This window comes from Oncorhynchus tshawytscha, linkage group LG33, assembly GCF_018296145.1.
Source record: "Oncorhynchus tshawytscha isolate Ot180627B linkage group LG33, Otsh_v2.0, whole genome shotgun sequence".
Classification (NCBI taxonomy): Eukaryota; Metazoa; Chordata; class Actinopteri; order Salmoniformes; family Salmonidae; genus Oncorhynchus; species Oncorhynchus tshawytscha.
Genome location: NC_056461.1, coordinates 18,798,168 through 18,825,690, shown reverse-complemented (window position 1 = coordinate 18,825,690; position 27,523 = coordinate 18,798,168). Strand labels below are relative to the sequence as shown.

At 43.0% G+C, this 27,523-nt stretch overlaps 2 protein-coding genes across 3 annotated transcripts; both read left to right on the top strand.

The window, feature by feature from the left end:
* Positions 1-11,988: 11,988 nt before the first annotated feature.
* Positions 11,989-17,561, top strand: adora2ab (adenosine A2a receptor b). Of its 2 annotated transcripts, none has more exons than XR_006080690.1 (2): positions 11,989-12,963; positions 15,840-15,974. XR_006080690.1 is itself a non-coding variant. In XM_024397323.2 (2 exons), exons 1-2 carry the CDS (start codon positions 12,530-12,532, stop codon positions 16,912-16,914), a joined length of 1,407 nt encoding a protein of 468 aa, XP_024253091.1. In that variant the 5' UTR covers positions 11,989-12,529; the 3' UTR covers positions 16,915-17,561. The 2 variants fall into 2 exon arrangements, 1 of the variants encoding a protein (XP_024253091.1); XM_024397323.2 differs by having other exon boundaries at positions 11,989-12,861; positions 15,840-17,561.
* Positions 17,562-23,487: 5,926 nt separating this feature from the next.
* On the top strand, positions 23,488-26,848 carry LOC112230561 (small nuclear ribonucleoprotein Sm D3). The gene is made up of 4 exons (XM_024396838.2): positions 23,488-23,635; positions 25,989-26,127; positions 26,256-26,448; positions 26,603-26,848. Exons 2-4 carry the CDS (start codon positions 26,002-26,004, stop codon positions 26,668-26,670), a joined length of 387 nt encoding a protein of 128 aa, XP_024252606.1. The 5' UTR covers positions 23,488-23,635; positions 25,989-26,001; the 3' UTR covers positions 26,671-26,848.
* Positions 26,849-27,523: the final 675 nt, after the last annotated feature.

The window sequence follows — 27,523 nt, the reverse complement described above, 5'->3', positions numbered from 1 at the left end:
TTCACCCCCGACTGCATGGCCGTGCACAACTCCAATACCATCATTAAGTTTGCAGATGACACGACGGTGGTAGCCCTGATCACCGACAACGATGAGACAGCTTACACGGAGGAGGTCAGAGACTTGGCAGTGTGGTGCTAGGACAACAACCTCTCCCTCAACATCAGCAAGACTAAGGAGCTGATCGCGGACTATAGGAAACGGAGGGCCGAGCACGCCCCCACCCACATCAACAGGGCTGCAGTGGAGCAGGTCGAGAGCTTCAAGTTCCTCTGTGTCCACACCACAACAGAGGGGTGCTGTTTCGCTTGCTCGGTTGCTTTCTCTGGTGAGACACAGTCTCTTGTGAATGAAAGGAAAAATGTGAAAACACAGAGAGACGAAAGACAGATCATGGTCCACACACACACCAACACAGCCATAAAGAGGGTACGACAACACCTCTTCCCCCTCAGGAGACTGAAAAGATTCAGCATGAGCCCTCAGATCCTCAAAAAGTTCTTCAGCTGCACCATTGAGAGGATCTTGACCGGCTGCATCAGCGCTTGTCTTGGCATCTGACCGCAAGGCACTGCAGAGGGTAGTGCGTATTGCCCAGCACATCACAGGGGCCAAGCTCCTTGCCATCCAGGACCTCTATACCAGGCGGTGTCAGAGGAAGGCCCTAGAAATTGTCAAAGACTCCAGCTGCTACCACGCCGCAAGCAGTACTGTTGCACCAAGTCTGGAACAAACATGTATTTAGCCAAATTGTCGTTGCTAATTGTGCGTTATTCTTTTTCTATTATTAAAAAAAAAAATCTCTGCATTGTTGGGAAAGGTTCATAAGTAAACATTTCAATGTTAGTCTACACCTGTTGTTTACGAAGCGTGACTAATAAAACAAATAGATACATTGAGTGATCTCTAGACCTCAGTGAGCTTTTACCCCCAGAACTGTTATAGATTACCCCTGCCACAGTAAAGGGATAGATTAGTGGTCATATGCCAGGTTTATACTATTAGATAGATTAGTGGTCATATGCCAGGTTTATACTATTAGATAGATTAGTGGTCATATGCCAGGTTTATACTATTAGATAGATTAGTGGTCATATGCCAGGTTTATACTATTAGATAGATTAGTGGTCATATGCCAGGTTTATACTATTAGATAGATTAGTGGTCATATGCCAGGTTTATACTATTAGATAGATTAGTGGTCATATGCCAGGTTTATACTATTAGATAGATTAGTGGTCATATGCCAGGTTTATACTATTAGATAGATTAGTGGTCATATGCCAGGTTTATACTATTAGATAGATTAGTGGTCATATGCCAGGTTTATACTATTAGATAGATTAGTGGTCATATCCCAGGTTTATACTATTAGATAGATTAGTGGTCATATGCCAGGTTTATACTATTAGATAGATTAGTGGTCATATGCCAGGTTTATACTATTAGATAGATTAGTGGTCATATGCCAGGTTTATACTATTAGATAGATTAGTGGTCATATGCCAGGTTTATACTATTAGATAGATTAGTGGTCATATGCCAGGTTTATACTATTAGATAGATTAGTGGTCATATGCCAGGTTTATACTATTAGATAGATTAGTGGTCATATGCCAGGTTTATACTATTAGATAGATTAGTGGTCATATGCCAGGTTTATACTATTAGATAGATTAGTGGTCATATGATGGTTGTACAGTAACAATGGATAGATTTTTACCATGGTCTAATTTTAGCAACAGATCGGTAGAATTTCTGTGGACTCTGATGTCACTTTGGGGATGGACGTTTATCCCAACCGCAATGCTTTTCAGCCACGATCAACTTCAACATGTATCAATGTAATCTGCTCATCATTGAAACTGGTCCAGGTACAGCTATTCTGAAGTAAATGTACAATTATAACAGACCAATAGTTACGTCACACACACATAGCTGAGCTGCCTAAATCCCACCTCCTCTTGACGACCTGTAAGACAGTGATGTATTGCACGTCTTCAGAACGGCGGGTTAATCAGAGCATGCAACCGCGTTTTCCTGTTCTAGCTTCTGAGTGCATCAAGACCGAAACCTCTCCAACAGGCGGAACATCTATATCATTTACAGGCATATTTTCCTATAGACAAACTTTCACATTTTGAAGAAGCATGGATTATGTGAATACTATGAATACGCTTGTAGCCTTTGGAGAGAAGGCTTGAACATATGTTGCGCATTTGCGTCAGTGTGTGTCTTGACAAGACAAAAAGGCAAGTATAATTTACATGTTTTACTTTCACTGTATGGTTAATCATAAAGGGTAATCGGAATAACTATTGGTCGAAAAGGATTCAAATGTCCCAAATCTCAAAGTGGCTCTTAATTTAATTAAGCTGAAATATAATTGTCTAAATTGGGAAATGTTCGAGTTTCTTTTTGTGTCCATTTATTTCAGGTTAGACGCAATAGTTTTGGTGGTTTAATTTACTTGTTCCCTCCTCATTAAATTAGTAAACTAAATTGAAACTGAAAGAAATAGGGCTACAATAAGCTTCATAACTCAATTACTACCTACAGTATACTAACATGATCAACAAACCTACTTCTTGCAGTCTTCCTGAATTGACTGAGCTGAAATTGGAATTGACCCCGACCCTGCTATCTATCAATATAGAAATATGTTGATTATGTAAACATATTGCTAAACTTTATCCTGAGAATGAATATCATCTGCATCACCTGGCTATAATGCAGATGCTGATTGGTCGCTTGTTTTGGGCCATGTAGTCTCGACTCTAGATTACAACCTCAAAGACCTATTCCACGGCAAGCTCTCAGTTCCAACAACCATCAATTACCCTTACTGTTACACCAACTATGAATTACCATCACTGTTACACCAACTGTAAATTACCCCGGCATAGTTTGTGTCTGTATTTCAGGACAAAGATGTAGTCAAGCCCTTATTCTCCTGACAACAGCAATTCACAAAGTGGTATGGCCAACAGCAACATTCCTGTAATTCGTTTTCATTCTCTGTGGTGGTCCTCTCCAAAACTGGTCCTTTGATAGACAGGTCTGCAATACAGTCCTTCCAAAGGATGTGCGAAGCTTATCACGTCCTTCAGGGCGCGCGCACACACATCCACACACACACCCACCCACGCACATTAATGCCGATTTACACACTATACATTGTACACTGACTCATAGATTACAGTACACCTATCTATGTGCAGTCTTAGAAAAAAGGTGCTATGTAGTACCTAAAAGGGTTAGTGTGTAATTGGACGGGTTCATGTTTTTCATTTGGACAGAAGCAAAAGAATACCTTCAAGTGAGTAAAAAAAAAAAAAAAGTTTTACCAATTTTCTATACAAGTCAGGATAAGGGGTTATAAGAGGTCAGGGATGAAACCTCTTGGGTTTCAGTTTTTTTTTAAATGCTTTACACAGAGGGTCCTACCTGGAACCAAAAAGACTTGTACCTGGAAACAAAAAGGGATCTCCTATGGGGACAGCCATAGTGTACAAGCAAACAAATGAAAAAAAGCATCCCCATTTAAATTCCTGCACCACCTTTATCATATAACACATTAATGATCCACGTGAAGCCAGGCATGTAGCTTATTCCTGCCTCTGAGGTTAGGTAAGGCCAGTAACAACCTGGTCTCGGAACAGTTCGCATTATTCTGTACAGTGCCTTGCGAAAGTATTCGGCCCCCTTGAACTTTGCGACCTTTTGCCACATTTCAGGCTTCAAACAGAAAGATATAAAACTGTATTTTTTTTGTGAAGAATCAACAACAAGTGGGACACAATCATGAAGTGGAACAACATTTTTTGGATATTTCAAACTTTTTTGAAATAAGAGTTTGCAAAATTATTCAGCCCCCTTAAGTTAATACTTTGTAGCGCCACCTTTTGCTGCGATTACAGCTGTAAGTCGCTTGGGGTATGTCTCTATCAGTTTTGCACATCGAGAGACTGAATTTTTTTCCCATTCCTCCTTGCAAAACAGCTCGAGCTCAGTGAGGTTGGATGGAGAGCATTTGTGAACAGTAGTTTTCAGTTCTTTCCACAGATTCTCGATTGGATTCAGGTCTGGACTTTGACTTGGCCATTCTAACACCTGGATATGTTTATTTTTGAACCATTCCATTGTAGATTTTGCTTTTGTCTTGTCTTGTTGGAAGACAAATCTCCGTCCCAGTCTCAGGTCTTTTGCAGACTCCATCAGGTATTCTTCCAGAATGGTCCTGTATTTGGCTCCATCCATCTTCCCATCAATTTTAACCATCTTCCCTGTCCCTGCTGAAGAGAAGCAGGCCCAAACCATGATGCTGCCACCACCATGTTTGACAGTGGGGATTGTGTGTTCAGGGTGATGAGCTGTGTTGCTTTTACGCCAAACATAACGTTTTGCATTGTTGCCAAAAAGTTCAATTTTGGTTTCATCTGACCAGAGCACCTTCTTCCACATGTTTGGTGTGTCTCCCAGGTGGCTTGTGGCAAACTTTAAACAACACGTTTTATGGATATCTTTAAGAAATGGCCTTCTTCTTGCCACTCTTCCATAAAGGCCAGATTTGTGCAATATACGACTGATTGTTGTCCTATGGACAGAGTCTCCCACCTCAGCTGTAGATCTCTGCAGTTCATCCAGAGTGATCATGGGCCTCTTGGCTGCATCTCTGATCAGTCTTCTCCTTGTATGAGCTGAAAGTTTAGAGGGACGGCCAGGTCTTGGTAGATTTGCAGTGGTCTGATACTCCTTCCATTTCAATATTATCGCTTGCACAGTGCTCCTTGGGATGTTTAAAGCTTGGGAAATCTTTTTGTATCCAAATCCGGCTTTAAACTTCTTCACAACAGTATCTCGGACCTGCCTGGTGTGTTCCTTGTTCTTCATGATGCTCTCTGCGCTTTTAACGGACCTCTGAGACTATCACAGTGCAGGTGCATTTATACGGAGACTTGATTACACACAGGTGGATTGTATTTATCATCATTTGTCATTTAGGTCAACATTGGATCATTCAGAGATCCTCACTGAACTTCTGGAGAGAGTTTGCTGCACTGAAAGTAAAGGGGCTGAATAATTTTGCACGCCCAATTTTTCAGTTTTTGATTTGTTAGAAAAGTTCGAAATATCCAATAAATGTCGTTCCACTTCATGATTGTGTCCCACTTGTGGTTGATTCTTCACACAAAAAATACAGTTTTATATCTTTATGTTTGAAGCCTGAAATGTGGCAAAAGGTCGCAAAGTTCAAGGGGGCCGAATACTTTCGCAAGGCACTGTATGTAAATCTGTGACACTCCATTTAGTATGATATGTTACATTTCGTATGGTATGTATTAATTTGGATGTCTATCACCCATTTCGTACCAGTCAAAAGTTTGGAATCATGAAGTAACCAAAAAAAGTGTTAATCAAATCTAAATATATTTTATATTTGAGATTCTTCAAAGTAGCCACCCTTTACCTTGATGAAAGCTTTCTCAACCAGCTTCACCTGGAATGCTTTTCCAACAGCATTGAAGAAGTTCCCACTTATACTGAGCACTTGTTGGCTGCGGTCCAACTCATCCCAAACCATCTCAATTGGGTTGAGGTTGGGTGATTGTGAAGGCCAGGTCATCTGATGCAGCACTCCATCATTCTCCTTCTTGGTCAAATAGCCCTTAAACAGCCTGGATGTGTGTTGGGTCATTGTCCTGTTAAAAAAACAAATGATACTCCCACTAAACACAAACCAGATGGGAGGGCAAATCGCTGTGGTAGTCATGTTGGTTAAGTGTGCCATGAATTCTAAATAAATCACAGTGTCACCAGAAATGCACCCCCACACCATCACATCTCCTCCTCTATGCTTCACGGTGGGAACCACACATGCAGAGATCATCCGTTCACCTACTCTGCATCTCACCACAATGACACAGTGGTTGGAAACAAAAAACTCAAAAGTTGGACTCATCAGACCAAAGGACAGATTTCCACCGGTGTAATGTCCATTGCTCGTGTTTCTTGGCCAGAGCAAGTCTGTTCTTCTTTTCAAATCAAAATCAAATCAAATCAAATTTTATTTGTCACATACACATGGTTAACAGATGTTAATGCAAGTGTAGCGATATGCTTGTGCTTCTAGTGCCGACAATGCAGTAATAACCAGCGAGTAATCGAACCTAACAATTCCACAACTACTACCTTATACACACAAGTGTAAAGGGATAAATAACATGTACATAACATATATGAATGAGTGATGGTACAGAACGGCATAGGCAAGATGCAGTAGATGGTATAGAGTACAGTATATACATATGAGATGAGTAATGTAGGGTATGTAAACATTATATTAAGTGGCATTGTTTAAAGTGGCTAGTGATACATGTATTACATAAAGATGGCAAGATGCAGTAGGTGGTATAGAGTACAGTATATACATATGAGATGAGTAATGTAGGGTATGTAAACATTATATTAAGTGGCATTGTTTAAAGTGGCTTGTGATACATGTATTACATGTATGGCAGTAGCCACTCAATGTTAGTGATGGCTGTTTAACAGTCTGATGGCCTTGAGATAGAAGCGGTTTTTCAGTCTCTCGGTCCCAGCTTTGATGCACCTGTACTGACCTCGCCTTCTGGATGATAGCGGGGTGAATAGGTGGCTCGGGTGGTTGTTGTCCTTGATGATCTTTATGGCCTTCCTGTGACATCGGGGGGTGTAGGTGTCCTGGAGGGCAGGTAGTTTGCCCCTGATGATACGTTGTGCAGACCTCACTACCCTCTGGAGAGCCTTACGGTTGTGGGCGGAGCAGTTGCCGTACCAGGCGGTGATACAGCCCGACAGGATGCTCTCGATTGTGCATCTGTAAAAGTTTGTGAGTGCTTTTGGTGACAAGCCAAATTTCTTCAGCCTCCTGAGGTTGAAGAGGCGCTGCTGCGCCTTCTTCACCACGCTGTCTGTGTGGGTGCACCAATTCAGTTTGTCCGTGATGGGTACGCCGAAGAACTTAAAACTTTCTACCCTCTCCACTACTGTCCCGTCGATGTGGATAGGGGGGGTGCTCCCTCTGCTTTTTTCTGAAGTCCACAATCATCTCCTTAGTTTTGTTGACGTTGAGTGTGAGGTTATTTTCCTGACACCATACTCCGAGGGCCCTCACCTCCTCCCTGTAGGCCGTCTCGTCATTGTTGGTAATCAGGCCTACCACTGTAGTGTCGTCTGCAAACTTGATGATTGAGTTGGAGGCGTGCATGGCCACGCAGTCGTGGGTGAACAGGGAGTACAGGAGAGAGCTCAGAACACACCCTATTTGGGGCCCCAGTGTGGAGGATCAGCGGGGTGGAGATGTTGTTACCTACCCTCACCACCTGGGGGCGGCCCGTCAGGAAGTCCAGTACCCAGTTGCACAGGGCGGGGTTGAGACCCAAGGTCTCGAGCTTGATGACGAGTTTGGGGGGTACTATGGTGTTAAATGCTGAGCTGTAGTCGATGAACAGCATTCTCACATAGGTATTCCTCTTGTCCAGATGGGTTAGGGAAGTGTGCAGTGTGGTTGCGAGTGCGTCGTCTGTGGACCTATTGGGGCGGTAAGCAAATTGGAGTGGGTCTAGGGTGTCAGGTAGGGTGGAGGTGATATGGTCCTTGACTAGTCTCTCAAAGCACTTCATGATGACGGAAGTGAGTGCTACGGGGCGGTAGTCGTTTAGCTCAGTTACCTTAGCTTTCTTGGAAACAGGAACAATGGTGGCCCTCTTGAAGCATGTGGGAACAGCTGACTGGGATAAGGATTGATTTTATATGTCCGTAAACACACCAGCCAGCTGGTCTGCGCATGCTCTGAGGACGCGGCTGGGGATGCCGTCTGGGCCTGCAGCCTTGCGAGGGTTAACACGTTTAAATGTTTTACTCACGTCGGCTGCAGTGAAGGTGAGTCCGCATGTTTTGGTAGCGGGCCGTGTCAGTGGCACTGTATTGTCCTCAAAGCGAGCAAAGAAGTAACTTTAAAAGTTATTGGTGTCCTTTAGTAGTAGTATCTTTGCAGCAATTCGAATAGTCCTGATTCACGCAGTCCCCTCTGAACAGTTGAAGTTGAGATGTGTCTGTTACTTGAACTCTGTGAATGCTTTATTTGTGCTGCAATTTCTGAGGCTGGTAACTCTTTTGAACTTATCCTCTGCAGCAGAGGTAACTCTGGGTCTTCCATTCCTGTGGCAGTCCTCATGAGAGCCAGTTTCATCCTAGTGCTTGATGGTTTTTGCGACTGCACTTGAAGACACTTTAAAAGTTCTTGACATTTTCCAGATTGACTGACATTCATGTCTTAAAGTAATGGTGGACTGTCATTTCTCTTTGCTTATTTGAGCTGTTCTTGCCATAATATGGACTTGGTCTTTTACCTGTCTTCTATATACCACCCCTACCTTGTCACAACACAACTGATTGGCTCAAATGCATTAAGAAGGAAATAAATTCCACAAATTACATTTTAACAAGGCATTCCTGTTAATTGAAATGCCCTCCGGTGACTATCTCATGAGGCTGGTTGAGAGAATGCCAAGAGTCTGAAAAGCTGTCATCAAGGCATGATTTGCTTAACACTTTTGGTTACTACATGATTCATATGTGCTAGTTCATAGTTTTTAGTATCTTCACTATTATTCTGCAATGTAGAAAATTGTAAAAAATAAATAAAAATGGTGTGTACAGGTGTGTACAAACTTTTGACTGGTACTGTATGCCTCTATTATCATGTCACCTAAATACACTACTGGACCAAGAGTATGTGGACACCTGCTTGTCGAACATCTCATTCCAAAATCATGGGCATTAATAACAGCCTCCACTTTTCTGAGAATGCTTTCCACTAGATGTTGGAACATTGCTGTGGGGACTTGGTTCCATTCAGTCACAAGGGCATTAGTGAGGTTGGGCACGGATGTTGGGCGATTAGGCCTGGCACGCAGTCGGCATTCCAATTCATCCCAAAGGTGTTCGATGGAGTTGTGATCAAGGCTCTGTGCAGGCCAGTCAAATTCTTCCACACCGATCTCAACAAACTATTTCTGTATGGACCTCGGTTTGTGAACAGGGGCATTGTCATTCTGAAACAAGAAAGAGCCTTCCCCAAACTGTTGCCACAAAGTTGGAAGCACAGAATCATCTAGAATGTAATTGTATGCTGTAGAGTTAAGATTTCCCTTCACTGGAACTAGGGGGCCTAGCACGAACCATGAAAAACAGCCCTATACCATTATTCCTCCTCCACCAAACTTTACAGTTGGCACTATGCATTAGTGCAGGTAACGTTCTCCTGGCATCCACCAAACCCAGATTTGTCCGTCAGACTGCCAGATGGTGAAGCGTGATTCATCACTCCAGAGAACGTTTCCACTGCTCCAGAGTCCAATGGTGGTGAGCTTTACACCACTTCAGCCGACGCTTTGCATTGCGCATGGTGATCTTAGTGTGCAGCTGCTTGGCCATGGAAACCTGTTTCATGAAGCTCCTGACGAACAGTTCTTGTGTTGACATTGCTTCCAAAGGCAGTTTGGAACTCCACGATTTTTATTCTGTGAGCTTGTGTGGCCTACTACTTTGGAGCTGAACCGTTGTTGCTCCTAGACGTTTCTTTACAATAACTTCTCTTACAGTTGACCGGGACAGCTCTAGCAGGGCAGACATTTGACAAACTGACTTGTTGGAAAGGTGGCATCCTATGACGGTACCACGTTGAAGGTCGCTGAGCTCTTCAGTAAGGCGTTTCTACAGTTAATGTTTGTCTATGGAGATTGCATGGCTGTATGCTCGATTTATACACCTGTTAGCAATGGGTGTGGCTGAATTAGCCGAATCCACTCATTTGAAGTGGCGGCCACATATTTCTGTATATATAGTGGATGTGGATATTCGTCTGTCATGTTGCCTAAATATGTATGGACAAAACATTATGCACTCCTGCTCTTTCCATTATGCACACCTGCTCTGACCAGGTGAATCAAAGTGAAATCTATGATCCCTTATCTATGATCCTCAATCAGTGTAGATGAAGAGGAGGAGACAGGTAAAACAAATATTTATAAGCCTTGAGACAGTTGAGACATGGATTGTGTGTGTGTGCCATTCAGAGCGTTAATGGGCAAGACAAAATATTTAAGTGCCTTTGAACGGGGCATGGAGGTACGTTTTGAACGGGGCATGGAGGTACGTTTTGAACGGGGCATGGAGGTACGTTTTGAACGGGGCATGGAGGCACGTTTTGAACGGGGCATGGAGGTACGTTTTGAACGGGGCATGGAGGTACGTTTTGAACGGGGCATGGAGGTACGTTTTGAACGGGGCATGGAGGCATGTTTTGTACACTCAGTGTCTATAGGACATGCACTTTGCCTTCACACCCCACAACTTGCCCTCAGTACACTTCAGAAGGAAGAGCCCATGTTATGATGTGTCATTGTAGATTAAAAGACCAGGTTGTGGAAATGTCAGCTTCCATTTATCAGCTCCCGTGATCTGCCTGTCTGTCTGCCCACTAACTTACTCTCAATGAATTCTTTCCCGGACCAGCACCCCTATTACGACCCTTTGCCCCCCTCTCCCTAGATTCCACTGTCCTTATATCACTCCAGAGGGGCACATGGGGTTGCAGGGTGAGGGAGGGGGTGAGGTGTAAGAAATGGCCCCTTTGACCCTTTGGGCCAGGATTAAAGAGCATTCACTCTGATTAAAGGCACGCTTTTTTTAATGTTCGCTCTGCCACGTTCTCAGACATGGCTGCCAACACAGAGTTCAATGGGTTCCAGGGGAACAAGCTGTCTAATCTTTGTCTGAACTTTATAGCCAAGAGGGTTCCCAAGAGGGTTGATAGCCAAGAAGATATTCAAGAGGGTAGCCAAGAGGGCCTGATAGCAACGAGCTACTTACTATAAACAGAAGAGAGGAACAGACCCCTACATATTATCAGTAAGGGAACAGCAGTGTTTTCACATTAGAAATGCTTCCTCTCATACCGCGTCATAGTTTCCCTCTGTCTACTGTTCTGTCATCATGCTGAACATTCAAGTGGTAATATCCATTTATACAGATTCGTTCAAAACGGTTCTTTTGAAATATTGTACAATTTTCCTGACCTCAATCATCAAGGTTTGTATAAAGGTTTGTATAAAGGCTGATACACAGTAATAATTGGCACTGTCCTGTGGAACTCATTAAACTCAATAGACTAGCCCACATTTAAATCTCTCCTTGTTTAGGGGTTTGTACTGGCAACAGGAAGGAAAGGGGGGATACCTCGTCAGTTGTACAACTGAAATGTGTCTTCTGCATTTAACCCAACAACTCTGAATCAGAGAGGTGCAGGGGGCTGCCTTCATCGACATCGTGAACAGTGGGTTAAATCAAATCAAATGTATTTATATAGCCCTTCGTACATCAGCTGATATCTCAAAGTGCTGTACAGAAACCCAGCCTAAAACCCCAAACAGCAAGCAATGCAGGTGCCCCTTGCTCAGGGGCAGAATGACAGATTTTTACCTTGGGGATTCAATCCAGCAACCTTTCCGTTACTGGCCCAACACTTCTACCCGCCAGGCTACCAAATGCCAACAATTGCTTTAGATTTAGAATAAAGTAACTGACTATAGTAAATCATTTGGAGAAGACGACCACACCTTGAATAGAACAAGCACAGCCATGTTAATGATTACTATAGAAACTAGCTGTGTCGCTATAATTCATACAGATATGCTCTTGGGCATAAATCTTGGAGAATAGAAAATAAAGTGTGACAGGGTCTAATGATGTGTGAGCTTTTTGGGGAGGGAAGCTGTTCTAAAATACAAATCTGTATTTTGGAAAACAGAGCTGCTGTCTTTGGAAGACAGATTGCTGTCGTGGCCTGGGGTGTGTGGGTAAACCTGTTTGTACAGGGACTTGTAATGAGATTGTTCTCTCTCTCTCTCACAGTCTCTCCTCTCTCTCTTTCTGTCTCCTTAGGACACGGATCTTCATGTGACAGTGGGTTGGCCACGGCAACACCCCACCCACTCCCAGTGTCCAGCCACTGAGGAGGTTGCTGAAGTTAGCAACAGAAAGCACGATTGGACAGAAGAAGTGGAAGAAGAAGAGAACCAAATAACCTTCTGTAGAGTGACAATACATTAGAGTGAATCTCAACTCACATCTTCATTTGCTCTGTGGTTGGCAGTGGCACCATTTCCTGGGCGTCGGGTGTATAAACAGGAAGTGGTTAGTGGTGGTGGGTCCTGCTAATCACTGAAAGGACAGTCCCTGGCAGCACTGCAATAGCACCTCACCTGTGTGTGTGTGTGTGTGTGTGTGTGTGTGTGTGTGTGTGTGTGTGTGTGTGTGTGTGTGTGTGTGTGTGTGTGTGTGTGTGTGCGTGTGTGTGTGTGAGGCTTGCTGTTGGAGGGGGAGTGTCTGCACGTGTAGCGATGCGTGTAGAGCCGAAGAAGCCCCTTCCCTGCTACCTGACTCAGACTCTGGCTGTGACCTTCAACGTGACCCCAGCCCCACCATGCTGAACAATGCCTCCCTTGTCTACATCGCCCTGGAGCTGGTCATAGCCTTTCTGGCCGTGACCGGTAACATGCTGGTCTGCTGGGCCGTGTGCCTCAACAGCACCTTGCAGAGCATCACCAACTACTTCGTGGTGTCCCTGGCAGTGGCAGATATCGCTGTGGGCTTGCTGGCCATCCCCTTCGCCATCACCATCAGCACGGGCTTCTGTGCCAACTTCCACGGCTGCCTGTTCATCGCCTGCTTCGTACTGGTGCTCACCCAAAGCTCCATCTTCAGCCTGCTGGCCATCGCTGTGGACCGCTACATCGCCATCAAGAGCCCCCTCAGGTGATCTTAGCAGGGGAGGAGAGGGAGGGGGACTGGGCTGAGGATGGTGGTGACACTCTGTTCCTGGTCTTTTTCTAGAAACCAACAATGAAACATAAACAGGTATCATCCATGTTTAATACGCTGTTTTATTTGCAGAACACCAAAGGCAGATCCTCTGACCTGTTAGATCTTGGCTGTGATCTAAGTGACGCACAACAAAATGCATTTGTGTATCAAAACACATTGAATTACAGTGAGGTTATTGGATTAGGGTTCATCTCCCCAGCGCAGGGCAGACAGAGGTAAATGTCTCCACAGGCTTCATTGGGTTAGTGTTCGTGTGCTGTTGGAAGGACTGAAAGGACTGAAGGCTTTGATCGTTATCCTCCTGGTAAATCAACACCAAGGGAGAGCGGTGAGGGGGCAGGCCCAGGCACCATATCGATAGAGAGGCCAGTGTTCTCACCTTAAACAGCCCCGGATCACCTTAGCAGATACGTGCATCAGCTCACGTAGCCTCTCTGTCAGCGTGACGGGGTGGACACAGAGCATTGTCTTCTTCATTTAATAGTCAGTTTCCCCAAAGAATGTAGGAACGTGTTTTAATTAGTCTTGCCTTTAATAGCAAATGGAGATTGTTTATACATAACAATAACTGAAATAAACAATATTTTTGAGGATGTCCAGTAGGGTCAGATGAGTTAATAATTATGACAATTATTTGTTGTCTTTATTAGTTATGTCTAATGATCTTTTATAATGTGTTGTATGTGGAATGTCCCATGTGCCTCTTGTATTCTATACTGGTCTGTGACTGTGTAGCAGATTAGGATCTGTCAAACTCAATCCTCAGCCTGAATTGTCTCCATTTGCGCTGCCGGAAGAGCCTGTCAAGTGTGCTTCTGACACTCTTTGCTTTAGCGAGTGAGAGAGCGTTGTTATTTTTCTGTTTTCCAGTTCTCCATCAGGGTGTGATGACAGGTAGATAATGCTATCTGCTCAACACCAGTCATTAGCAACATTAACTGCAATACATTTCCAGCAATAAAAATCGAGATAGCTAGTTTATTAGGACGCTATATAATGTTTGGTTAATAAGGCACTCAAGCTTGCATAAGGGACAAATATGTAACTTTTAACATTTGTTAAGGGTTATTTCCTGCCATTCTAATCAAATTTGAAACAAAACAAAACAACAACTTATTTTAAATAGGCTATGTCACACTTACCGTACACCATCATTTCCCCCTGTGGGCATATAATACTAAAATAACGCAGACTATGGAGGTTTTACGCACATCCAAAACGGGACCTGCATGGCTAAAATAATGTGGGCCTGCCCCACAATGCATAGATAAAAAGGGAATGTCAGCTCACTGTTTTACTCCTCTCAAACTTGATATTTTAATAAATCGTTGGTGATTTAAGATGTATTTCCAAGCGGTCTCAGGAGCCAAACCCTTTATGGACAGTATTGACTACTTCGCGATTGCATTGGGTATTTGAACTAAATACAACGTACACATGCATCAAAGGCACATTAGTCTACGCTTGTTCCATGCGAATATGGACAGTGTGCGTCATGGCTGGATAGGCTGTGTTTCCGCTCTCAAAATTAATGTCATAACCAACTGCGTTACCTCTAAAAACAGTTTTTGTTTGGTCTTAAAAGTACCTACCATCGCTGCCTGAAATTCGAACTTTGGATCATGTTTTTAAAGACACACCTCAAATATTTCCAACCAGCCCATCTAAACTGATATGACAGATCAATTCCCGAACCTGGCCTAACGCCAGTGCGCCAGTTTTGACATGACGAATTTGCAAGCTAACGTACTTTTGACACGAGCGCCACCTTAACGAGCCGAAAATAGAACCCATAGAAAGTAACCTACCCAACCCTGTTTCCATCAGACTACAATCAAACAGCTCAACCTGCAAACAACTTGGCAACAACCAAATAGTTCAACTTGTAAATTCCTTTTCTTTACTAGAGTGAAATATTAAGTCAGGCATTAATGCTTCATACTACAAATGTGTGGGGAATCAAAGCACCTGTTTGGTCACAGTCGCAATTGCAATTTTGATTCTACAGTGGGAAGGCATTGCTTTCATGGAAAAGTCCTAAAGCAGGTGTTTATTGCAAAAGGGCCCAGCCAGGATGTGTGTGTGTGTGTGTGTGTGTGTGTGTGTGTGTGTGTGTGTGTGTGTGTGTGTGTGTGTGTGGGGATATGATTGAGCTTCCATTGGAGCCGGAGCTTTGGTGCCAATGACCATAGATCCAAGGGGCTTAATAAACTTGCCGCCACCCTGGTCCACAGAGGTCTCAGTCAAAGAGGACTAAATCCCCACTGGACCCCCAAAAACCCACCCCCATAACCACAAACAACAGGGTCAGGTGCCTGTGGTGCTGCCTTCTGACTTCCACCCTGGTGTACATTATGAACTCTGGTTTAGACATGACCAATGGAAGAATACAGACAGCAAAACTAATATAGCCTGATACATTGTTCATGAAACTGATTTCCATTTGTCTAATGCAGAAACAAAGCAACGCCAAGAAGAGTTACATCAGACTATAGATAAGCTTTTGTGCAATGATCCCTAAATCACAATACAGGTAGGAAATGCTTTCTTAAATCTACATGTAGTACGTGACCTGATATCCACTGCTCCATCTCCTAGTATGGCATGACTGGTCGAGTCTCCCAAACAATGGACTCATTTTCCAAGAGCTTACTGCTATATATGCAAATACTAGTATGTTCTCGGGATAAAGGCTTTTTACCCTCTGAAGCCTGTCCCATATGTTCTCTAAGCTCTCTGATTACAGGAAGTAAAATTCATTGGTTGGGTCCAGGAAAAGTGAACTTGCTTTCTTATTGAGTGTCTGGACCTGAATAGAGGAGCCCTCTCATCCTGGGAGCATTTCTGTGTCATATAACAATACAAAATGCCTATCTGAATTCCTCTCATGTTTTCACGTGATCCTCTAGGTATAACAGTCTTGTGACGTCCGGAAGGGCAAAGGGCATCATCGCAGTGTGCTGGGTTCTCTCTGTGGGCATCGGCCTCACGCCCATGCTGGGCTGGAACAGGGGTGTCAACGGCACCAACAGCAGCTCGTGCCCCGAAGGCATGACAGAGTGCCTGTTCGAGGGTGTGGTCACCCTGGAATACATGGTCTACTTCAACTTCTTTGGTTGTGTGCTGGTGCCCCTGCTAGCCATGCTGGTCATCTACGCCCGCATCTTCATGGCGGCGCGGCGCCAGCTGAGACTGATGGACCTGAAGCTGGCTCACATGCACGCCCCTGGGGCATGCTCATCGTCCACATCGTCCCGCTCCACCCTGCAGAAGGAGGTCCACGCAGCCAAGTCTCTGGCCATCATCGTGGGGCTATTCGCCCTCTGCTGGTTGCCCCTTCACATCATCAACTGCTTCAACCTGTTCTGCCAGGACTGTGGGCGCCCGCACGTCTGGGTGATGAACATCGCCATCATCCTGTCCCACGCCAACTCCGTGGTCAACCCCTTCATCTATGCATATCGCATCCGGGAGTTCCGCCACACCTTCCGCAGGATCCTGCGCAAGCACATCCTGAGGCACTGGGAGGGGCATGGAGCTGGGGGAGGGGGTGGCAGAGGGCTGGGTAGCAGCAGCAGTATCACGCGTGCCTCTACTCGCATCAGCATGGTGGACAGCTCGTGTGGCACCATGTGGAACAGTTATTCCCTGGAGCCCAGCCCCAAACCCAGCCCCACTCGGACCCCCATAGAGACCCATAGAGCTGGGAAAGAAGCTTACTCTGACTCCTGCCAATGGTCACCACCACAGTCAGACCCTGCACCAATCAGCTCCATTGAAAACGGACACAACAAAGGCGATGCCCCGGTGTCTCCCAGGCAGCAGCAATGCATCATGGGATGTGCGGACCAAAGTGGGGTTGAGACTACAACCGTGTTGATGGAGGTGAAGGACAGTGGGAACATATCCTTTGTGCACGTCAGGCCTCTGTCCCCCACACTAACCAGCCCTAACCACTCAGTAGAACTCACTGAGGTGTCATGACATAGTTATCTCCATGGTGGACAAGTTACTGATACCCCAACCTACACCATCAACTAGGAGGGGGAGAAGTGAGGGACCAGATCCCTTCACCTGTAAAATAAATTCTACCGAAATATTGGAAATGGTTGCACTGACTAGAAGCTAGCTTTTCTTTCTTTAGGGGGAGACTTCTTGAGCCTGAAAGGGCAACAGCAAACTGGCATTAAATCATGCCTAGCCATTGAGCTTTTTTCTTTCTTCAAATGATTGTATCTGTTGTTCTTGTTTACTTATCACATAGCTGTTGTTGGTGGACATGTTTTGTACACGTTACCTCTGAGGCTCTTTCCTGTGGGCTAATAGTCTTTCAGAATTGAAAATGTATGACGATATAGATGAATGGTCTGATCTACTGAGCACCTGTCATATGCTGACAGATTATGACCGAAACCATGTTGACCCTGGACACTGTCCAATACTGTATGACTCAATATTTGGTATTGCTGGCCAACCACTACTGAGTTAATGCAACTACTGTGTGTCAGTGTGAGACGTCGGGAATGTATTCTCTCTCTTATGAAGTGCAGTATTTCTCCAATTGTGTCATGTTTTCAAACGCTGGTTTCCTTGTGTGTTTCCATGTCAGATTATTAAAAGACCTAAATAAGCCACGTTGTCACTGTGTGTGGTTATTTAAGTGAGTCCTGTTGAGGAGAGTGCATTATACAGCAAGTCACATAACGCTAGAAAAGGGTTCCAAAAGGGTTCTTCGCCTGTCCCCATAGAACTCTTTTTGGTTCCAGGAAGAACCCTTTTTGATTCCAGGTAGAACTCTTTTGGGTTCCATGTAGAGGGTTATCCTGTGGGGACAGCTGGTAGAACTCTTTTAGGTTCTAGATAGCACCTTTTTTTCTAAGATGGTAGAAATTTAGTAGTTTCTATAGAAAGCTATGACACTGCATCTGATTGGACAGTAAATCGCAGCATCCTACGATTGCACGCTCACCACTGAAGTGAAAACAAATTACATTACTCCCAAGGGGAAAATGTATTGTTCCATGTAGCCTCCATATATAGCCTCTGTAACAATGAGTCTTGCTTATCTTACAGCCAAATATACTCTGTGTATATGTAAAATCGATAACCTGGTCAAAAGCACCAGTCACCCGATACAAATCTATTGAGTAACAAGATAATTGTAATAAATTTACTTCAGAGCCAGAATCCCCTACAAGCATTGCAAACAAGGCAAAACACACAGGATTTTTAACTCACTGTTCAAATAAAAGTGGACACATCTTTAACCCCCCCCACACACACACACACACACACACACACACACGCACACACACACACACACACGCTCACCAACTGGTGTGACTGTGTTTACTGAGTACTTGCTGACGCCAGTCACTGTGCCTAATGCAATGGAAATAAAATAAAGGTGTATTTGATGTCTTTTATTGTGCCATTACACCTTCCTTTTCCTCATTAAAAAGCTCCTCCACTGTGTGAAAGACCTACATTAAGCAGTGTTTGCTCCCCAGCGCAATCGTGTGATGTGGAGGAAGAGTTCTCTCCATAAGTGCTCCCAGCTTAGTTAAAAAAAATATGCATTGCATTTATTGAGCGTCTATCATAACATTATGCAGTGAATGAAAATGTAAGGTGGACATTAGCAAAAGGCTCTTAAAAAGGCTTTGTGTTGTGTTACTATGATAAACACGAGATAAAGGAAATATGAAAATGAGCTCTATAACTTACAGGGATTTCGGTAACCATCATAAAATCCCTAATTAATCACTGTGGTATGTTTTTGCCTTCTGAATGACATAATCAATCCAGGTAAGCTTGGTAAAAGAAAGAAAAGTTTCAGGTGGCGGCTTGGCGCCATGATGTCCTGCAAGAAAACAATGGCTCATTCAAGTGGGTTACGTTTACAGCGAGTCATATAGTAAATGTAACACACAGACAGCCTGGCAATAGTATACAACATTTGTCTGGTGGGTGCATTCATAGATTATACACACAATTAGCCTACCTGATCATCACTATGGTTATTGGTTTGTAAACATGCCATTACAAACCCTTACATGTGTCTCTGTAGCATTCTCGCCACACATACGGTCACATACTGCAAATAGGAAAGAGGGGACACTTACCTGATGGGGGTCACCTTGGGGTCATGATAGGGGCTGCACCAAATGATTGATGCAGTATAATAATTGATTATGCTTATGCTGTATTAATAGAAGGGGAAGGGCTATAAGACCCTCCACCACTACATTTATAGTGTCCTGGACCACAGATTAGCATCATATGCATTTTAAAGTTTAATACTGTCCAACAGTTCTTTTCTTGTCTCTGCCTCTTATAGAAACAGTCTGAGCAGATGTGTGAGCTATTACAGTCAAAACTGGGTGTCTGTGAGAAAGCACCTCAAGGCTAAAAGAGATACATAGACACAGACCCCTGCAGGGGAGTAAATAGATAAGAGACAAGTCAGACATACCACTGTAAGCCACACGTGAATGGAAATTACTGCTCAGCCCTTAGAAAACACTGGAGTATTGTTTTCTCCTGCAAGTTTGTATAACTGTATATGCATGGGCTTGGTCTCATGAGTAGAATGTGTTGAGGTAGGCAGTTACATCACTAGGGTTTGACTGCAAGTATATTAAAGCAACTTATTAAAGCAACTTTGAGAAAAAAATATTTTGATTTGATTTGATTTTGGAGAAAAAATATACATAAAGAAAAAATAAATAAATAGATAAGCAACTTTGAACTTTTTTATTTTGTAGAAATTACTCTGAAACATACATGTTTCTGTTGTCAACTTCTGTCTGCAATTGCACTAATAAAGGTTTGATTGATTTACTTAATGAAGATATTGCCTTGCTGATTTCACCAATAAGCCAATGATTGACAGGAACAAGGAACCTACCCCGATATACCCTCAGATTCATGTCTCTAGGTTATTGGCACAAACTAAATAAGTGTGCATTTAAGGTAACAGATGGATGGAGAGATGTGTAGATCAGGGTCCTTGGCAGGTTTATTTGAAGCTTGAATTGAGTTTTGGTCTGAAGCTTAGAGCAGGGCCGGTCCCATGCATAGGCGACATACAGTGCCTTCGGAAAGTATTCAGACTTCTTGGCTTTTTCCACATTTAAATGGTACGTATTAAATCGTTTTTTTCCGTCATCAATCTACACACAATTCCCCATAATGACAAAGCAAAAACCCTTTGTTATGAGACTCGAAATTGAGCTCAAAGCAAAAACTGTTTTTTATAAAAAAATAATAAAACATAAATATCACATTTACTTAAGTATTCAGACCCTTTGCTCAGTACTCTGTTGAAGCACCTTTGTCAGCGATTACAGCCTTGAGTTTTCTTGGGTATGACACTACAAACTTGGCACATCTGTATTTTGGGAGTTTCTCACATTCTTTTCAGCAGATCTTCTCAAGCTCTGTCAGGCTGGATGGGGAGCGTTGCTGCACGGCTATTTTCAGGTCTCTCCAGAGAGGGTCGATCAGGTTCAAGTCTGGGCTCTGGCTGGGCCACTCAAGGACATTCAGAGACTTGTCCCGAAGCCACTCCTGTGTTGTCTTGGCTGTGTGCTTAGGGTCGTTGTCCTGTTGGAACCTTCGCCCCAGTCTGAGGTCATTGAGCAGGTTTTCATCAAGGATCTCTGTACTTTGCTCTGTTCATCTTTCCCTTTATCTTGACTAGTCTCCCAGTCCCTGCCGCTGACAAACACCCCCACAGTATGTTGCTGCCACCACCCTGCTTCACCGTAGAGATGGTGCCAGGTTTCCTACAGACGTGACGCTTGGCATTCAGGCCAAAGAGTTCAATCTTGGTTTCATCAGACCAGAGAATCTTGTTTCAATCAATTGAATGTACCACAGGTGGACCAATCAAGTTGTAGAAACATCTCAAGGATGATCAATGGAAACAGGATACACCTGAGCTCAATTTCGAGTCTCATGGCAAAGGGTCTGAATACTTATGTAAATAAGGTATTTCAGTTTTTTGTTTTTAATACATTTGCAAAAGTTTCAAAAAAACTGTTTTTGCTTTGTCATTATGGGGTATTGTGTGTAGATTGATGAGGAAATTGTTTTATTTAATCTATTTTAGAAAAAGGCTGTAATGTAAGAAAATGTGGAAAAAGTCAAGGTGTCTGAATACTTTCCGAAGGTCAGTAAGCTGTCACTTTTTAAACATTTTTATTTAACCGTTATTTAACTGGGCAAGTCAGTTAAGAATTTGTTTTTATTTACAATGACGACCAACCGGGGAACAGTGAGTTAACTGCCTTGTTCAGGGGCAGAATGACAGATTTTTACCTTGTCAGCTCGGGGATTCAATCCAGCAACCTTTCGGTTACTGGCCCAACGCTCTAACCACTAGGCTACCTGCCGCCCCTTAGGGCCCCCGACCCCCAAAAATGAATTTGTATTGTTATTATTAATAAACCCTAACAATGAGTATACAGTATCAGTTCCTCCGTTGTCAGACAAGAAGTAATGTATTCTTAGTGAATTTTTTTTTTTTTTTTTAAGAATCCCCCCTCAATGTTAAAGGGATAGTTCACCCAAATTACAAATTTACATTGGTTTCCTTACCCTGTAAGCAGTTAATGGACAAGGTATGACAGCAACTCATACTTTGGTTTTGTTTACTTGGCCACTGTTTCAAATGCTAACGTTTTAGCAAGTCAATGGTACCTATATTAGCATTTTGCGGTTAATATCCAAATAATCTATAAGTAACATCATTGAGTTACACAATCAATTTTTACATACTTTAGGATGATTTCGACATGAAGCGTGAAATTGCTAACATAGGTACTATTGACTTGCTTTGGATTTGAAACAGTGGACAACAAAACCAATGCATGGATTGCTGTCATACCTTATCCATAAACTAGAAACCAATGTCTCTTTAAAAAAAAAAAATCACCTGGAACAGCACCATCTAGTGGCCAGAACCTGGTTATATCTTTTTCCTGGTTATACCTGGTTATATTTTTTTCACTGAGCAGTGAAAAAAACAAACATCAAAACAATTCACTGATTAAACATTACATACAGTAGGATGAAGAAACAATACTCGAGCCGCAGCGCCATACTACTTGTCAGACATAGAGAACTGAAACTAGTTCTGAAAGTAGCACTCACAAGCCGAAAGTGGTCTACGGAAACTTCTAACTACATCACATATATGCAGATATATGCACCACATCATTGCTCTCTAGCTCTGTTCTGTCCAATGAGTCATTGGGCCCACCCGGCAACCTCATTGGATAACGCTGGGCAGGCCTCTTTCTAGCTGTCACTCAAATGCGAAGGGCTGAAGCTCATTGGCTAGAACTCGAATTGCTAGGGGGCTGGCCCATGTGTTGGGAAATGTAGTAAAATTGCACAGCACATCTTCAAGAAAACAGTTGCTTTCAAACTAGGGATTTCGTGGTTAATTGAGGTAAAATAGTAATTCTGCTCATAGATTATGCATGTGTGAACTACACATTGACACATCCAGCCCAAATACTTTCTTAGTTGCCAAATTAAAGGAGCATGTATTTAAGTATATTTGAGCAGTTACATTTACTTTTGATACTTATGTATATTTAAAAGCAAATACTTTTGGATTTTTACTCAAGTAGCATTTTACTGAGTGTCTTTGGGTACATTTTCTACCACTAGATTCAACAGTGGTGTACAATCCTGTAGTACACCAACTCTGGCAAAAGGCAGAAGCATTGAGAGGGTGCATTGCTTAGAATAAATTACAGTTGTCTACATTACTTCATCCAGTGGCAGCCAGGGTCATGGCAATGTTTATCACACCAGCTGTGAAACTGACCAAACATGCACTGAGGCGCTTTGAAGGAAGCACGAAACAAATGTTGTAGCTGTCATTGTCAATTAGCCTGAGAAACAAGGGAAATGAGCAAAAGTGGAAGTCAAGTTAAGTATCAAAAGTAAAAGTATAAATAATTAAAAATGTCTTATATTAAGCAAACCAGACAGCCTGATTTTCTAGTTTTTTAATTTACTGATAGCAAGGGGCACGCTCCAACACTAAGATATTATTTACAAACAAAGCATGTGCTTAGTGAGTCCGCCAGATCAGAGGCAGCAGGGATGATCAGGGATGTTCTCTTGATAAGTGTGTGAGACCATTTTCATGTCCTGCTAAGCATTCAAAATGTAAGATGTACTTTTAGGTGTCAGGAAAAATTCTTTAGGAATGTAGGGAAGTAAAAGTAATCAAAATATAACAGTTAAGTAAAGTTCAGATACCCCAAAAAACTACTTAAGTAGTACTTTCAAGTATTTTTACTTAAGAACTTTACACCACTGGTTGAATCATAGCAGATCAGAGTGAAAATGAAAAAAATGGATTTCACATTGTACGTATATTTAATTTGTTTAAAAACGTTAATCTAAACACGTAAAAAAAATGGTTTTGTTTTACAGTAGGGCCATCTGTATTGAAAGATGTGGGGTATGTCGAGAAAGACAACAAGTCCCATGAGGCATCGATTCATGTTTTAACCGGAAGCACTTTTTTCTTCTTCCTTTCTCAAGTTGCATTCTGGGTAGTCGGAAAACGCACAAAGTATTCTCGCTGCTCGTTCATTCATTCGTCGCACGTTGGGTAGGTAAGCTTGAAATACAGAATACGGAACTCAAGAAAGAACAACTTCGTTCTCGTTGAAAGGTAAACAAAATACCGATGTTGAATGTTTGCAGTAGTTAATGTAGGTAGTTCGTTACCTGTTGTGTTAGTTGCTAGATTTCTTTTGCTATCAGGGAGGCCGACACACCCACCCTTGCCAGCATGCTGGACCCACATATTTGTATTAAAAAAAAAAAAAATTAACTACGCAAGTCAGTTAAAAATAACACATTCTTATTTGACAATGACCGCCTACCCCAGCTAAATACTCCACTAACTCGGACGAGGCTTGGCTAATTGTGCACCGCCCTATGGGACTCCCGATCACGGCCGGTTGTGATACAGCCCGGGATCGAACCAGGGACTGTAGTGATTCTTCTAGCACAGACGCAGTGCCTTAGACCCCCGCGCCACTCGGGAGCCTACAAGTAACTACGTTTGACTGTTTTTAGAGTCCTATTTTTATTTACCTGGCTCAGAAATTGACTATCAACATTGTTACTGAAACGCCCTTCTATTTTCAGTAGAATTGAAAAGGTGTGTTACTTTGTTTACAATGTAGGCCAAAACATAAGGCCATGCTCAGATTCAGTGTTGTAATAGTCACATGTGCAGGTGTGATTTCAGGGTACAGTGAAAATTGTAGGCTTCGAGCTCCAACATATAGGACTAACTAGGCCTATGGGGAATTGAATACCATTGCCACAGTAATTGTAAGCCAGGCCAGGTGCCAATACAATTGCAAAGAACTGCCACAGGTAGCAGGAAACCAGGAAGGACCCACTCAAGAGGGAGTACATCCTCTGGTTGGCCAATTACAAGTTAAGTGCATCTCATTTTAACAATAGCCAACAGTGGAGACAGATCTTGGACTGGGTCAGCAAGGTGAGTGCATGAACTGAAGACCACACATCGCAGGGGTCGGTTTTCCAGATAAAAGGTAAACGTGGGGCATTGCAGAGTAGGTGAGGCAGGGCAAACCGAAGGACTCTGGCGTAGCACAACCAGGGGTAAGGCAGAGCAGATCAAGCACTTTATATACAGTTGAAGTCGGAAGTTTACACACTTAGGTTGGCGTCATTAAAACTAGTTATTCAACCACTCCACAAATGTCCTGTTAACTAACTATAGTTTTGGCAAGTCGGTTAGGACATCTACTTTGTTCATGACACAAGTCATTTTTTTTCGACAGTTGTTTACAGACAGATTATTTCACTTAAGTCACTGTATCACAATTCCAGTAGGTCAGAAGTTTACATACACTAAGTTGACTGTGCCTTTAAACAGCTTGGAAAATTCCAGGAAATGATATAATGGCTTTAGAAGCTTCTTAGATAGAAAAAAACAATAGTACGCAAGTATAAACACCATGGGACCACGCAGCCGTCATACCGCTCAGGAAGGAGACGCGTTCGGTCTCCTAGAGATGAACGTACTTTGGTGCGAGAAGTGCAAATCAATCCCAGAACAACAGCAAAGGACCTTGTGAAGATGCTGGAGGAAACGGGTACGAAAGTATCTATCCACAGTAAAACGAGTCATATAGCGACATATCCTGCTCAGCATGGAACACGCCCACTGCTCCAAAACCACCATAAAAAAGAGACTACGGTTTGCAACTGCACATGGGGACAAAGATTGTACTTTTTGGAGAAATGTCCTCTGGTCTGATGAAACAGAAATAGAACTGTTTGGCCATAATGACCATTGTTATGTTTGGAGGAAAAAGGGGGAGGCTTGCATGCTGAAGAACACCATCCCAACCGTGAAGCACAGCAGTGGCAGCATCATGTTGTGGGGGTGCTTTGCTGTAGTAGGGTCTGGTGCACTTCACAAAATAGACAATTTGTGGGCAGAACTGAAAAAGCGTGTGAGCAAAGAGGCCTACAAACCTGACTCTGTTACACCAGCTCTGTCAGGAGGAATGGGCCAAAATTCACCCAACTTATTGTGGGAAGCTTGTAGAAGGCTACCCAAAACATTTGACCCAAGTTAAACAATTTAAAGGTAATGCTACGAAATACTAATTGAGTGTATGTAAACTTCTGACCCACTGGGAATGTGATGAATGAAATAAAAGCTCAAATAAATCATTCTCTCCACTATTATTCTGACATTTCACATTCTTAAAATAAAGTGGTGATCCTAACTGACCAGAGACGGGACATTTTTACTAGTATTAAATGTTAGGAATTGTGGAACTGAGTTTAAATGTTTTTGGCTACGGTGTATGTAAACTTCCGACTTCAACTGTATTATATATATATATGGTAGGCAAATCTAATCCTTTCCATTTTACTCAAACCAAATGCTGTCTCTTATACCTTTTGTATTGTGATGGGTGCCAATTGATTTCTGCAGACAATGAGTCTATACCTTGTCTCTGTTTCTACAGGACCCTTGGAAATATGTCCATTGGCGTGCCCATCAAAGTTCTGCATGAAGCAGAGGGCCACATTGTGACCTGTGAGACCAACACTGGTGAAGTGTACAGGGGCAAGCTCATTGAGGCTGAGGACAACATGAACTGCCAGGTAGGTCTTCTGATTGCCTTTAGCGTTCAGACAAATGATCTTGTTTTAGGGGATATTTGTGAGCTCATCTATATAGGAGGGTTGTGTTTGTCCCTTTTTGTTTTAGTTGTGTTGTCGCTTCCTTTCAGATGTCCAATATCACTGTGACGCATCGTGATGGCCGTGTAGCCCAATTGGAGCAGGTCTATATCCGGGGCAGCAAGATTCGCTTCCTGATCCTACCGGACATGTTAAAAAACGCCCCTATGTTAAAGAGCATGAAAAACAAGAACCAGGGATCTGGAGCAGGAAGGGGGAAGGCAGCCATTCTCAAAGCTCAGGGTGAGTGCTGCTGCTTCTACATGCACCTATGGCGAATGAGGAGGCAATTGCTCATTTGCGCTCAACTAAGGATAGGGAAAAAATGTTTTAATTTTTTAAAATGCAATTAACTGCTAGCTTCTGCATCTTTGACTAATTGTCTTTTTTTCTGCAGTGGCTGCAAGAGGACGGGGTCGTGGTGGAGGGATGGGAAGAGGAACCATTTTCCCGAAAAGGCGGTAGTATCTGCGTTGGTTAGTTTAAAACGATTGCATTGTACAGTTTCTATTTATCTTTAGAGAATTTGGCACTCTACTTGATCAAATTATTTTGCTCGCCTTTTAAAAAAAATTCAAGACCTGCTTTTTGACATTGTACTTTTTCTTTTTTCTTAAATAAATTGTTCTCCTGTCAATTTGAATTGCCTTTGGTCTCAGTCTAATTCTTATCGTGTGCTTTAAACAGTGAAATGCTTATTTACTGGCCCTTTCCAACAATGCTGAGAAATTTTGAATGAATAGAAAAATAATAACACAAGGAATAAATACACAAGGAGTAACTTGACTATACATATGGGGTACCAGTACTGAGTTGCTGTGCAGGGGTACAAGGTAATTAAGGTAGATATCTACATATAGGTAGGGATGAAGTGACTAGGCAACAGGATTGCTAATAAACCGTAGCAGCTGTGAAGGGTCAATTCAGATAGTCCGGTTACTAATTAGCAGTCATGGGGTGGTAGAAGCTGTTTAGGGTCCTGTTGGTTCCAAGCTTGCTGTGTGGTACCAGAGTGAACAGTCTATGATTTTTGGGGGGGGGCTGGACTCTGACCATTTTTAGGTCCTTCCTCTGACACTGCCTGGTCTAGAGCTCTTGGATGTACTGCACTTGTGGTTGGATGCCAAGCAGTTGCCATACCAAGTGGGGATGCAGCCAGTTAAGATGCTCTCAATGGTGCTGTAGGACATTCTTAAGGGGAAGTGGCTTTGTCATGCTTTCACGACTTTGTGGACTTTTGAGTGAATGTGTTGTGCACTGCAACTGCTTTTTGGTGAACGGCTAACTATACAGTTAGTATTTTGCCCATTATTTTACC